Source organism: Cydia splendana, chromosome 6 (genome assembly GCF_910591565.1).
Source record: "Cydia splendana chromosome 6, ilCydSple1.2, whole genome shotgun sequence".
Classification (NCBI taxonomy): domain Eukaryota; kingdom Metazoa; phylum Arthropoda; class Insecta; order Lepidoptera; family Tortricidae; genus Cydia; species Cydia splendana.
The window spans coordinates 21,526,319-21,541,203 of record NC_085965.1 but is presented as its reverse complement, the minus strand read 5'-3'; the positions used below and the strand labels follow the sequence as shown (position 1 = coordinate 21,541,203).

The 14,885-nt window shown below is 38.8% G+C and overlaps 1 protein-coding gene across 1 annotated transcript in view; it reads right to left on the bottom strand.

The window, feature by feature from the left end:
* Positions 1-1,511: 1,511 nt before the first annotated feature.
* Positions 1,512-14,885, bottom strand: part of LOC134791650 (uncharacterized) — a 133,763-nt gene continuing 120,389 nt past the window's right edge. Inside the window, exons 7-12 of the mRNA XM_063762721.1 lie at positions 7,455-7,573; positions 4,930-5,085; positions 4,333-4,567; positions 3,613-3,825; positions 3,109-3,361; positions 1,512-3,022 (exon numbers count right to left, since the gene is read on the bottom strand). Of these exons, the coding sequence (XP_063618791.1) occupies positions 1,799-3,022; positions 3,109-3,361; positions 3,613-3,825; positions 4,333-4,567; positions 4,930-5,085; positions 7,455-7,573 (2,200 nt within the window). The 3' untranslated portion in view covers positions 1,512-1,798. The remainder of the gene's footprint in view (positions 3,023-3,108; positions 3,362-3,612; positions 3,826-4,332; positions 4,568-4,929; positions 5,086-7,454; positions 7,574-14,885) is intronic.

Here is a 14,885-nt window from a genome sequence, read left to right as displayed (position 1 = left end):
CGGTCTTCTCCACATTGAGGTTAGTAGAAATTTACAAAGTTCTTATCGATAACGTGGCTTCCAAGACTATTTTAAAGGCAGTGATAGTTTAAAAATAAGTCTAAGTGCAATAACATAACTAAATTATTTTAAATATCATTCGTTATTGAGCTTACTTAACATTTTAGTAATTCCATTGAAATTGAGTTTAAGGGAATTGCTAAAATTTTAAAAATATTCTAAAATCTAGTAACGATCTTACCTATGTTTATTTACAATAACGATTAACCAAATAGTGTAAAAAGAAAACAGAAAACTATTAGTTTGAATGTCTAAAATAACAACTAAATCAGTGTTTCAGAATTATTCATTTCTAACAAAATAATTTCACAAAGAAGAAAATGAATATCATTAGGCAAGGTAGACGCACCAGTAATATGCCATCTTTAGACTTACGTCACTAGCATTAGAGTTGACAATAGAGTGTCAACTATTGTGCATTAGCATGCCGAGCATTGGGCCGCTTTCCTTACACAAAATAAATAACTTAGTATGTAATGATTTCTAATGCCAATAATTTTTATTACTTGAATTATTTTTTATGGGTTGTTAAGATGCTAAACTTCCAAATAAATTAATCTTTTATGTCGATTTGTGTGTAACTGTATTCCTTGAACCAAATCTTGACACTTATTTTCGGACCAGACCACATCAGTCAGAATGACATTACTCTTAAGTGATATTACTATTAAATGTTTAGCGTTTGGAATGAAATTTAATAATAATATTTTGAAAATTATAATTGGAAATTGGGGTGAAAATATGACAATATTAATGTAATTCTTATTGATAGTATCAGGTCCGCAATAAGTATGGATTCAGGAAGATTTGTATCTTGACGACATCACAGGTCAAATTTACAATTAAAAAACATTACTTACCCTTACACAAGTCGGATAATTTTGGATACGAGTAAACACGGCACAACCGGGAACCTAATCATAGGTACAAATTAAACTCATTTACATGCAACAATTAGCTTTATAATTCCATTATTGTTTAATTGGTATCGTCTTGGGTCGTCCCATTCGTTTTTCGTCACGTTCTTAAATTAGTCCTATTCTGCTTTCGTCACTCATTCTACATTCGTCGGTGGCTTTCAATGTAGAATGAGTGACGAAAGCAGAATAGGACTAATTTAAGAACGTGACGAAAAACGAATGGGACGACCCAAGACGATACCGTTTAATTTACCCTAATGTCAATGACCTCTTGATGATATCGAATACAATGAAAAAGTGAGACAGCTTGCTTATCTAATTATTTTAACTGCTTGGCTACTATCACGGTCCTAACCTATGATTTGTCAAGCATTTTACGATGAATAATGGATTATATACACTAATTACAATACTTTGAGCTCCTAAAAACAGACCCTCCTTATAAAGTCAACAAAGAACGGGCATAAATGACCAACCTCGATGTGCTAAATTCACAAGTATATAAGAACTTAAAATGTAGTTGTGACTTTTTGACTTCACCGCACCTATAGCATAGATGGCTGTAGATAATACGAGTATTAAATTGAAAGTGCACTGCAGCAAACCCCACTGATTTACAGCACATTATACACTTCAACCTCACGCGGCCGTCACGCGATGCCACGATCGTTACTCGCGATTGTTCAATAATCAACAAAGGAGGGCTCCGGGGCTCAGTACAGCGTCTGTCAATGTAAGCTCCAGTCCTGAGGAAAGTCTCGGGAGGTGGAGCGGGAGTGGAGGGAGCGCGGCGCGTGGGGCGCGCCGCGGGCCCCATGTCAGTAATCCAGGGACTCTTCATCAGGCGAGCGCTTGCGGCAGCAAAGACGCCAAGCAGCACCCAACGCCAACACACCTAAAGCAATCGCCAGCCCCGCTCCTAAAGCTGGCGCCGTCCAATCCCCTCCACCAGCACTCCTCGCCCCCGCACACAACTCAGGCGCCTCATCATGCAACTGCCCTAAAGGCATCCCATTCAACAAATCTAAGTAACCTAAACGGCGCAAACTGTCTTCCGAATACGCCTCTCTGGCTGCCTTCTCTTCTGCCGTCCAGAACTTTCGTTCTGTACTTGTTATATTGGGGCAATTGACGACACCATTACAAATCAGTCTGGCTGGAATACACAAAGCTTCGCCAGGACATATAAAATCGCAGCCGTGCATTGAATCTGATGTCTTCATACCAGAGCCGTCAGTCAAACGAGATGTCATTAGTGTGCCATCAGAGTTTTTCGGCAAGTGGTATAGGCCGGTCCAAGCGATTTTGAAATTAGCTCGCGCGGGAGACGCGCTGCCGATGAAAACTATTCTGATAGATCTCGTCTTTTCCTTTTCAATAACTAGAGGGTCATCTAAAGACTCAAATCCAAGCTCACCCGCTGACAATATGGGCAGTTCTCGAGCCAACGATACATTTTCACCACAAACCGATAAATAAGGCTCCACTCTGCCAGGGAGGTAGATCTGAATATTCCCTTCATCACAATGGCGTGAAGCAAATTTAATGCTATCAAAATGAAGCCAAATATCTCGTTTTTCTTCGATTTCTAAATCCCAAATACATTGAATTCGTTTCGGCGGCTCTGTGTAACCTAAAGCTTCTAAATGAGGATAGACAATTTCTCCGTCAGAAGCAGCCGCGAGGACTGCTGGTCCGCACAGGGGTCCATGAACGAATTCATATCGTGCTTCAAAGAGTGGAGATGGATTTTTGAAGTAAGACGCAGCAGCATGAGCGTTATCTACAATCAGTTGCAGATTTAATGACTCTCCTGATGAAACCACTCTATATGGCCTAGCGCGTGATACTGTATTAGAATGCTTGGCGCAAAGACATGATCCGAGTGATCTTTGAACTGCAAGATGTAGAGGTAACGGCGTCGTGCTAACTCCCAAGGAAGCATTGAAGCTTCTTCCACCGGCAGTTGGCTCCCAGACTATTAATTTGTCCGCGCGGTCTTCGTAGCAGTTTTGACAGGATACTGGAGTGTATGGATGTTCCTGTAGACAAAAATCATACTTAGTACCTGCAAAAAATCTAAACTAACATTTTTTCTGAAACGTTCTATCAGTAGAATGATACTCACCTTGAAATTGATGCTCAGGATCGTCAATATGACCCTCGCGTAGATTCTCTTGTCAGTGACGAATCTGTACAAGCAATGGACGTCCTCTCCCGGCGGTGCTTGCTTGTACACCAGCGTGTTAAGAGGCGACCGGAGTCGACCAGCTCTTTGCTTCCACGACGCTATGACTTCATCGCATGCGGTGCCTTGTACGGGCTCGCCAAAGCGAGTGTTATTGAAGAAGTCGTAATGAGCCCAGTAATATAGTGAAGATCTAGAACAAGAGATAAGTAATCTTACCTAATTGTTTGAATCATGAAGTACGAATACAGTCCGTAGAAATCATATATTTATGCAAATTACTATTTCCACACATATACTTCTAATAAATAGTAGTAATACTAGTAGTAAACAATTTATTGCACAAAACAAGTACATAACACAGAGAGAATTCAGTAAATGTGTACAAAGGCGAAGGCTAAATAGATGACAGTTTTGAAATATACGCAAATTTTTTTAACTTACCCGCTGTAGCTCCCAGTCTTGCTCTCAAATCTGACAAACATGGCATTCCCGGTGGACACAAAATCATGTTTTTCCATCGGTCTACTGAAGGTGTCGCAGAACGTCTTGATGATTCTGGCATCGTCAGGTCTAGGGGCGTCGTATAGCGTAAGGGATTCTCCGCAGTCACCAGTCCATGGCACTATTGGGGACTCTATCCTGTTAATTCGGAAGCTGGTGACAAAAGAATTTATCACTAATTATCACCATTGCCGCCAACAACCTGTAATTGTTTCTCAGTTGGGCACTGACTCTAAAATTAATCACAATCTATATTCAAGAGGTCGATAGGATTCACAGAATTAATACCCTCATTAGCTTTGGTACCCTTTGATCAACATATACAGAGATAGAGAGAAAATTTTGCTGGCTATAAATCGTACCATTCTCGAAGCCACACCCAATTCTTGTTTACTACGGATATATAGTCTGACAAAAAAAGAGTAGAAATAAAAAGTGGCAATACTGTAGTTTCGTCCCTTTCAAATCAATCTATATAAGAAAACGGCACGACACTACATATTGCCACTTTTAAATTATTTTCTGTTCTTCTCTTTTTTGTCAGGCCATACTCAGTTTTTACTGGGGTTTGTAAACGGTGGACGGCATTGTCTATACAAAGCATCTGAACTGGTATCAAGTACTCAGTTAAGCAAATTTTATGTGGTATTGAAGAATTACCTTGGGAAATACAGCCTCACTACTTGTCCAGGCAATCCCTGCATCAGATACGTGCACGACGTGTGTGGAGGATACCAATGGGCCACAGAGAGGAAGATACCCTCCGTGTCTCCAGACTTCTTCAGGGACTCGGCTGTTAGGAGCCAGTCGCACTTGCCGACCTTGGACCCTGGGGCTTCGACGTGTCCTGGCCAGTTACCGACGTTGAAGTGAAAGCCAGTGTTGAGAAGGGGACCTGAGGGTTGAGTTTGAAGTTACACTTTGTTCTGAGTAATAAAGATTGATAACGTGAGCATAGACATAAATTGTGTTAGCGCACGGCTGTAGATCTAAACGGATCACAGTTAATTTTATCGTTCCATAACCAAAGTAGCCTGGGTACCTATTTACCTCGTTGAACTGACATTGTTGAGATCACCAACAAGCTACATTACATATTTTTTTTTAAAACGTTAGAACAAAACGAAGGACCTGAGTTTGTTATACATTACTGCAAAAATCTGTATGTTTCAACCCTAGCAATTTTTTCCATCAAAATAGCCTGCTTTTTATTACGAACTTTACTCTTGAGCCGATAATGATAATGACTATTTTTACCTGCAGGTGAACTGACGAACTCCACGAACAGATCCTGCGAAGTCCCGATGATGGAATAGGGGAATTTCCCCATTCCGCAGAACGTCCCGATTACGAAGGCGGACTCGTCTTTTCCGTCGTATATCTTTATGTAGTCGTACGGACAGTTTTCTGATCCTGTGAATAAGAAAATTAAGTAAGTAAATATTCTTTAATGCACCAATAATTATAAATTTAACATACATGTGAAACTACAAAGAAATTTTAAGTAACATTATATGTAATATTTTAACGTCGGAGATCATACCAATTTTTTAGATGAACGTTTACAAAATAAATATCAAAAGTTTCTGGCAATTATTTCACGACATACTCGTATAATAAGTTTCTTTCACATTTACAAAATAAGTATAATTATTTTTTAAGTAACAAAAAATAAACCAAATCAGCCAGTCAGTCTGCGCCGGTCCGTCACCGTCAACACAAGCTCTTGATGACACTCCTCGGTACGGAGTGAAACATGTCGAGCGTTTTTCGACTTAAAATACAAGAGTGACCCGTTATTAATATATTTAAAAAATCGTAACAAATGTTAGGAAAGCCCCCGTATAAAGGTAAAAGGCGAGGAGGAAGAAGAATTAGAAACAGTTTCGACTGTAGCAACAGTGAGCAAGATGGCCTGGCAAGCGTTGCAACAGGGTAAGTATTGTCAAGGTATGAAATGCTTCTAGTTTAGTTGATAATAGCGATTTCCTAAATTATGTAAAGCTTGACCAGTAATATATTGATTGTCAAGACGGCGCTGTTCTCATGTATAGGACGACAGTTCAGTACAGTATGAAAACTGTTCCAGTGAAATTCTGCAACATGGCGCGTGATCATATATTCCTGGTCAGGTATTACCTCGCTTACGAAGTTATCCCAATGCATCTTTTAATTATACGTAGTACATTTTGGCTGTCAAAGAAACAAAAGTTAAATTAGATTCTCGTTTTCTTTTTTGTAAAATAATTTCCATTAATTTTACAGACGCAATTACCAAAATGTCTTTTAGGACAAAAGGTAAATTCCACAGATTATTCTGATAAAAACGTTGCCAACCGACAGGTAGACGAGGGTTCCCGAGTTTTGACAGTTCCTAAGAATTTAATATCAGGTAGAAGTTCCTTTCAAGAGGCCAATTCTGTTTTCACAATATTATAGGTTTTCATCTTATTTTGATACGACCTATGTGGCTACTACCAGTTTGGCACTGAGAGAAACGCTATCGAGAACGTTACTTACTTTCTATGGATCTCGCTCGTACTCGCATATTAATGCGAGCGGGATGTATAGAAAGTAAATTACGTAGACGTTAGCGTATATGTCAGTTTTGACACTGTCATGACTCATGGTGACACTGTCAGTGACTGTTAAAAGTGACGTTTGGATGTCAACTGCAGCTGTATTGTTGCCACCGCTGTATCTGTCAATTTCCTTGATAAAATGAACGTCATAATTGCAGCAATAATGCGGCGGCGAACGTCACTCATTTTATCAAGTAAATTGACAGATGTAGCGGCGGCAACAACGTCGCCGCAATGCAGAGGGCCTACCGTCAGCTACGTTCGACGTGTTGCCTCCCTGTCACACTTACGTACGAATTTACAAGTGTGACAGAGAAGCAACACGTCAAACGTGGTTCACGGTAGGGTGCAGTTAACCGAAAGTAAATGTAATCAGGAGTCGTATAAGGCATTCTCACACTTACAGGTGTGCGTGAAATGCCAGCTTAATATGACTTATATGCCTCAACGTCGTGTCGAAACAATATCAGAACTTTATCAAATTGGTTATAAGAACGGAATCGGCCTCTAGGTCGAAGTTTCTTCCAGATTTACGCCATTATTGGGTGCTTGTTATTTATGTGCTTCATAAATCTAGCCACAGGTAAAAAATGAAAGATGGCCGGTTATTAGATATCAGTAATTGGGTGTAGTTCGGCGAAAGGTTTATGACTTAGACAATATATTGCTGGCGCGGTTAAGTATTTGAAGTTTAATAAAATAAGTTTTTTTATACCCCCTGTGCCGCCCAAAGTTTAATTAAAAGTCTCTTAGTGAAATGTCAAATCATTTTTAAATGAATCAGAGTTTCATTATATTAAGTAGGTACGTGTTTTTTGACCGATTAATTCAATTATTAGTATATATTCCACACTACTATTTCAGATTTTAAAGCCAATTAGATGATAAATAAATCATAACATTAAAAATTTCTTACGGTCGCAACAAAAATAATTTTGGTCACTATTTTTAAATAGCAAAGTAGGTACGCTTATTTGAGTAGATATTAGGTAAACATAATTGCTACTAAAGTAAGAACCCTGAGCACGAATAATTCCGTACATTAACATGGCATTTCCTATCTCTATCGCATGCGCATATTACCGGCGGGACAGCAAATTTTACCGATACCACTGGGCGAGCGCGACAGCGATATAATCATGCGCGTGCGATGCGTCAATGTACGAAAGTCTTCCTGCTTTGCGTCCTTACTTTACTTACCCGAAGTAATAGGCCTCATTGGACAAGTCATGATGTTCTCGCATCGCTGCCCGTCGATGTTGAACTCCTCATTCTCGATGTACAGCTTTATATATGGTAGCCGAGTATTCAGGTGGTATCTAGAAAAAAAACATAAGACCATAGAGAAAAAAATTACTATAATTATTTATCTATGATAAGACTGACTGGACTAACCTACCGCCTATTCCCGTCACGCAAAGTAGGCCCCCAGTCATCGAGTTGCGGAAACCTCCCCATCTTACAATACAATAAAATTCTAATTTATTTTTTTAACAAGCAACTCAGAAACGTCTGCGAACGTCCGGTAGCCGTTTAAGAAGTGTAACGCTCTTACGGTAGATGTCGCTAGGGTCCTCTAGACCCATATGGTGGAAAGATTGGATGGCAGAGCGCTCTCGAGTATCGATCCAGAGGCCGTGAGTTCAAGCCTCACCCAAGACAGTAATTTTTCCACTTTTAAATTTATTCTAAGCTTAATAATAAATGAAAATCTTTATTTTCAAGCAACTATTGGCCCATAGATAAATACCTTAAAACTAGCATACATACATATTATACAATATATCTTAAATACTAAAACACACTATGCTGCAAGGTATTTCGCAACCCCGCTGTGTCAGGAAGCCGATATGAGCCTTAATGATCTAGAGGAATAAAATTCACAGATTTCGTGCCTCACACGACTATCGAGCACATTGGAAATGAATCTACGGAATTCGAAAAAATATTGTCGCTGAGCGACGAGAAAGTCTGGATAAGGAAAAAGTTACAAAATAAAACTACAACGTTGAATGATAATTATTTTATTCTTAGATTAACACAAGTATCCTGGACATAACGCATGTGAACAAACAAATTTCCACATGCGTATCGAAGTTTGAATAATTGTCGCCGTGGCGCATAAGTATAGGTACTGTAAGGTGAGGATTCGGAGTCGAGTAGAAACAAGTGTTCAGCTTCAATGATGATTTATTACTGCCTCAATACATGAGTACATGGTCCTTATATATATCCTATGAACTACGTACATAACTATATCTAGTATACACTACACCATCCATCGCATGTTTAAAAAAAAAAAAAACATTGTTTTTTTTTTTATATAATTACTAACTATACTTACCTAAAATGTTAACAAGTTACTTACACTAATAATATTCTAAGTTATAGAAAAAATAAAAACTACAAAAACATAAGTATGAATATAAAATACCTACAAAATACATGGTTTGGTGCGATTTTTATGCACCACATCTTCTTTTCCATTTTAAGTATTTTTACATTACATCCTAAATCCTCTAAAACTAAATAAGGTCCTACATAAATGCTTTGCATCTTATTATCCGATACATTTCTTAACCATAAGTAACTATTGTTGCTATAGCTAACAGGCTTTGAATGGGAGTCATATTTCTCCTTCCTTTTAAGTTTGCTGTTTATTAAATTAGTACGAGCATCTGCCTGTGCTAGCTCTAATCTATACTTTAATTCTAAAGGATAACTACCGTGATTATATAAGGGATTAACGTTACCATTTCTTAAGTTACTAGGAAGCATGCATAACTTACCGAAAACTAATTCATGAGGCGTATACTTCGTCTCCGTGTGCACGGTGTTGTTATACGTAAAGCACCAGTAAGGCAACCAGTCGCTCCAAGAATTCGGTTTATTTTCGCATTGTATCCTTAAATAAGCACCCATAGTTTTATGCGAATTCTCTAGAGCACCGATTGACTCATGGTGATACGCTGTAGAGGGCAAATGAGTAATTTTTAGTAAATCACATACCTCTTTCATAGTGCTACTGATGAACTCGGTTCCTCGATCGGTGGCTAATTCTAATGGAATTCCATACCTTAGTACAAAGTTCTCTACGAATGATCGAGCTACAGTAACTGTATCTTTGGATCGTAAAGGATACGCTTCTACGAACTTTGACAGTTCGCACTGTAGGGTCAGCACGTAACAATAACCATGTTCATCTTTTGGTAAAGGACCCACTGTGTCTAAATAAACTTTTTCTAAAGCGCTATTGGCAGTAGTTGTTATTTCCATTGGCTGTTTAGCCGGTGCACAATATTTTTGTTTTTGGCATTGAGTACATTTTGACACAAAATCTCGTATATCTTTTTCCATACTAGGCCAATAATAGTGCTTTTTAATGTTATTAGACATTCTCCTAATCCCCGCGTGGCCACTTGTGGGAAGTAGGTGAAAGTCATTAATTATTACGCGTCTATCATGTAAATTATTTATTCTTTGTACATTACTTAACACACATATTCGCGGTCCGGACCAAACGTCATAGCTATTTATTTCTTGTATTAAGCCCGCAATAAAATCTTTATTAAATTCATTTCTTATTATGCATAACTCTTTTACATTTATTTTCTTGCAAATTGAATCCAAATCTCTCGCTAATTCGGCTCGCGACAGTAGCGATTGAGATGTTGAATTAAAATACACACATGATTTGCTGGGCACGTAACTAAAATATTTAGACGTCTCTTTCACGAAATTCTCTCTCATAGCTTTTTTGTAATCCCTACATGACGTAACACATAACTCAGTAAAATTGTCCGGTTTTTTAATGATATCCACAATTCTTGGGTGATCAGGCCTCGAATTAGTGGGTATATTAACAACCGAAGAACTTGTACTGTCTGTACCTTGCATACTCTCAATCTTTCGTCTTTGCGCTCGTGTCATCACATTTATAACTTGCTCATTCATTTGTTTCAAATCCTCTGACGTAATATTTATGCGAGACAGAGCGTCTGCCACGGAATTCTTAGAACCTTTCAAGTACTCGACCGTAAAATTATACTCCTCTAATTGTAATCGGAACTTTAGTAATCTACTGGTAGGGTCTTTCATAGTAAACAAATACACTAGTGGTCGGTGGTCCGTTTGTACTTTAAATTTTCTGCCGTATAAATAGGGTCTAAAATAGCGAATGCTCCACACTAGCGCTAATAACTCTTTTTCAACTGTAGGGTAATTTAATTCTGCCTTATTAAGACTTCGACTAGCGTAAGCTACAGGTCGACCATCACCGTTGCATAAAACTGATCCTAAAGCTTTTCCTGACGCATCACATTGTAAAAGAAATTGGTTTTCCTCCGAAAAATTTGGATATTGAAGTACTGGTGGTTTAACTAAAGCAGACTTTAATATTTGAAAAGATTGTTCACACTCTTGGGTCCATATAAATGGTACATCTTTACAGCACAACTTATTGAGCGGATATGCTTTATCTGCGAAATTGACAATGAATTTACGGTAGTAACTAGCAAATGCCACGAAACGTTTAACTTCGTCGGCGTTCTGAGGAGTAGGATAATTATTTAAAACTTTAGTTTTTTCGGGATCTGGTAAAATGCCCTTTTCTGAAACTACATGACCAAGATATAGTATTTCTTTTTGTAAAAATTGGCATTTGGCAGGGTTGAGTTTTAAATTTACTTTCCTTAATCTACTGAAAACGTCTAATAAGTTTTGATTGTGTATAGCTAAACTTCTTCCGAAAACAACTAGGTCATCCTGATATACTAGACACTGTTCGTAATTTAGGCCGGACATGGCCACGGTCATCATCCGTGAAAAAGCGTTAGGGGAGGTTTTACAGCCTTGGGGAAGTCTGGTCATTTGATACTGATTTTTACTAGTTTGAAAAGCTGTAAGGGGGCGGCTTGATTTATCTAAATTTATTTGATAAAATCCCTGATACAAGTCTAGATGCGAAAAATATATAGAGCCTGATAAGGAGTCTAAAACCTCAGTTATATTAGGAAGTGGGAATTTATCGTCTTTTATTTGATTATTTAACTTTCTGTAGTCGATGACCACGCGCCATTTTTTCTGTTTCGAGGAATCTAATTTTTTGGGAACTAACAATAACGGACTCGACCACGCGCTTCTCGCCTCTTCAATTATTCCATCATCTAACATTCCTTTAATCTGCCTATCAATTTCAGCCTTTTGCGAGTAAGGTAATCTGTAAGGTATTACATAAACTGGTGAACTACCCGGTTTTAATTCTATCGTCTGGTTATAAAGCATTGTGGTGGTTAATTTATCACCCGGTAGGAAAAAGACATCCGGATATTTTGCGCATATATTCTCAATGGATTTCTGTTCCTCTTCGTTTAATTTACTCAAATCTAATGCAGAAAACAACGACTTCACCCTTTCGGCATTCATAGTTGGCTTACTGAATTCACAAATAAAGAAATCGCTCAATCTACTCTTATTAATTGTAAAACGGCTTAAATTTACGTCGCTATCCCTTGTATTTAATATTTTAATGGGTATTTTACCCTGAATTGGTTTAACTATAGCGCTCGCAACATATATTCCCTCGCATAATTCCTGACTATTTACTACAAAATCCTCCGTAATACTAGTATCCATGTAATGTATTATTTCACTACGAGCGGGTATAGTTAAATAACTATTTGCCGATTCTGATGAGCTTCTAAACCCTATTTTAGCTAACTGTCCGTATTGCGATAGTAATCGTAAAGTGTTTGTTTCAAAATCAATATTGGCTTTATGCTTTGCAAAGAAATCTTGACCTAAAATACCATCTGCGCTACATGATAAATTCTCAAAAACAAAAAATGAATGTTCGAACTCACGGCCATTGTAATTTAATTTTAACATAACATTTCCGTTAGATGTTACTTGTCCGCCTATACCTGTGACACATAATCTCTTATTATGGAACGGAATGTCCCAATTTTGTATGATTTCATACTTTATCGCGCATAAAGATGCTCCCGTATCCAATAGCCAATTGTAAGCGGTTTTCCCTATATTTAAGGTTACCCTATTTAAATCATTACACGTGTAAATAACATCAGTCTCGAAAAAAATGATTCAGCGATTCCGTATTTGGTGCACTCGGGTGTTGACCGGCCGAGCCATTCTCGGCGTGCCGTATCACGTGCAGGCTGCCACGAGCGGTGACCCCTCGGGCACGGGACCCGAAATACGAACCCCCTCGTGCCGGCCTGCCTCGTGACTTGTATCCACGGCTGCCTCCTCGCGAGTTGCCTTGTTGGGGTTGAGGATATCGACCATAGGAGTACTGTCGCGGACCCCTTTGATTACGATGTCGATGACCTCTGTACGAGTTGTGAGCAAAGCCTCTGTGGTACCTGTTAAATGAGTTTTGTGAGCGGTACATACCCATGACCTCCGGTTGGCTGGACATTGTCGGCCTCGATACATCTTCGTCCTGCGCAGCCTGGATAGCATCCTTTAAGCTGCTGAAGTTCCGCGCCGCAATGATGGTGCTGAGCCTTGGATCCTTCAAACCATCTGTGAACTTTTTAATGCACATTTTTTCGTTCAGCGGCTTAAGCACATCATAACTCGACGAATTACCTTCTGCCTGAGTTATAGTCAACTCAGAAAAAAGTTTCTCTATTTCGGATCCATACTGATCTATACTACGCCAGCCCTGACTTATATTTTGAAGTCGGGAATGGATTGCTGTAAAAGATTTTTTCGGTAAAAGTGAGTTACGTAAATCCCTTATAAGTAGCTCTACGGTCGTATATGTATCTGACATACGTAATTTCGCACTTTCAGACAACCTTCCTTTTAACACAAATGTAATTAGCGACTTTTTACCTGGCTCGTTCAACATACCCGAATACATGTCAACAGCATCTATTAATCTCTTTGTTGTTTCCTCAGTACCATCCATAAGTGGTATAAGACTACACGCTGACTTTAAATCGAACTCCATGGTGTCAAATTCACTATATTCGCTATCGCTACTTGTATTTCCTTCTACCTCAGGGTTTGAACATAACTCTAATATTTCGTTATGCAAACTAGTAATATTAGCATACAATTTATTGGTCTCCTCAATAACTCCTGATTTTACGTCCTTTAGTTGGGAAAACTGTGCAATAAAATTATTACACCTATTGATAATATCATTAACTTTTGACAGTTGATTTTTTGTTATGTTACCTTCAAACCTTGATTTCCCTTTTTTAACTAAATATTTTCTTATTACGACTAACTCTTCGTAACATTTCAATAATTCATCTGCCATCACAAAATTATAACTACTAGTTTAATATACCTATTTTAACTTACATTGGCGTCACATTACTGTCCTTAGATTGCTTCATATGAAACTTTGTTCACTATATCACTTAGTAGCAATTGTTTTTCTGTCCGTTGAAACTCTATCACAAAAAAAAAATCCAATACACACACTTCACGATACCCGCTATCCGTTAACACTTCACTCAAACACTTATAGGAGCCGTACGAGCAGCACGCTGCAGTTCAGCTAGAGCGACCTCCTGGCGCATCCATTTCTTGTGGGTTTTCTTACACCTTCTGTACAGGGCGTAGCCTCCTCCAATGACGAATATGACGAGCATTATACCCAGGATTATATTAGTGGTACTTGCGTGGAATCGAAGTTCGTCGGTGCCCGCAGAAGCCTTATTGTCACCTCCGGCCGCAGTTTGTGCGATGATAACCTCTTCTTTTGATTTTGTAGCCCCCATGATGAAACTTTGGCTCAGCAACAGCATAACCACTTAACCGTGAGAAACAGCATTACGTTATTTAATTGTTCTATTAATCGTCCACTTGAGCTATGTTTTCATTGTAATTAATTGAGCTCTCAATATCACTAGGTGACTGACCGCACGCGCGACACCGTATATGGCAGGGTCGCCATGTAAGGTGAGGATTCGGAGTCGAGTAGAAACAAGTGTTCAGCTTCAATGATGATTTATTACTGTCTCAATACATGAGTACATGGTCCTTATATATATCCTATGAACTACGTACATAACTATATCTAGTATACACTACACCTACTACTATATTTCATTTTTCGATTAATAAGCAGGATATATTAATGTTCAAAGTACAAGAAAATTATTACACGGCAAATCCGTAGTCAACTCGAGAAGTGGTAGCCACATCGCCGTTATCGTCACTCGAGTCTTGATCGGCAGCGGCCCATTTGCTGCAACATATGAAATTTTCTTGACAGCAGTTTGACGCGACGAGAGATGACCATAACAGCGTTTGTCTATGTTGCACCAAACCTGAGTTCCAATAGGTAGGTACTACCAGGGTTCAGCATCAGCTATCTTGGGTAATGCTCTACCATGTGATCATCATGACTAATCGGATGTCCAAAACAGCGCGTGCCTATGTTACACCAAATCTGAGTTCCGCTAGGTACAACCAGGGTTCAGCATCAGCTCTATCTTGGGTACTACTCTCCTAAGTGCTCATCAAGACGAGTCGGATGACCAAAACAGCGTGTGCCTATGTTGCAATAAACCTGAGTTCCTTTAGGTACAGCCAGGGTTCAGCATCAGCTCTATCTTGGGTACTACTCTCCTAAGTGCTCATCGAGAC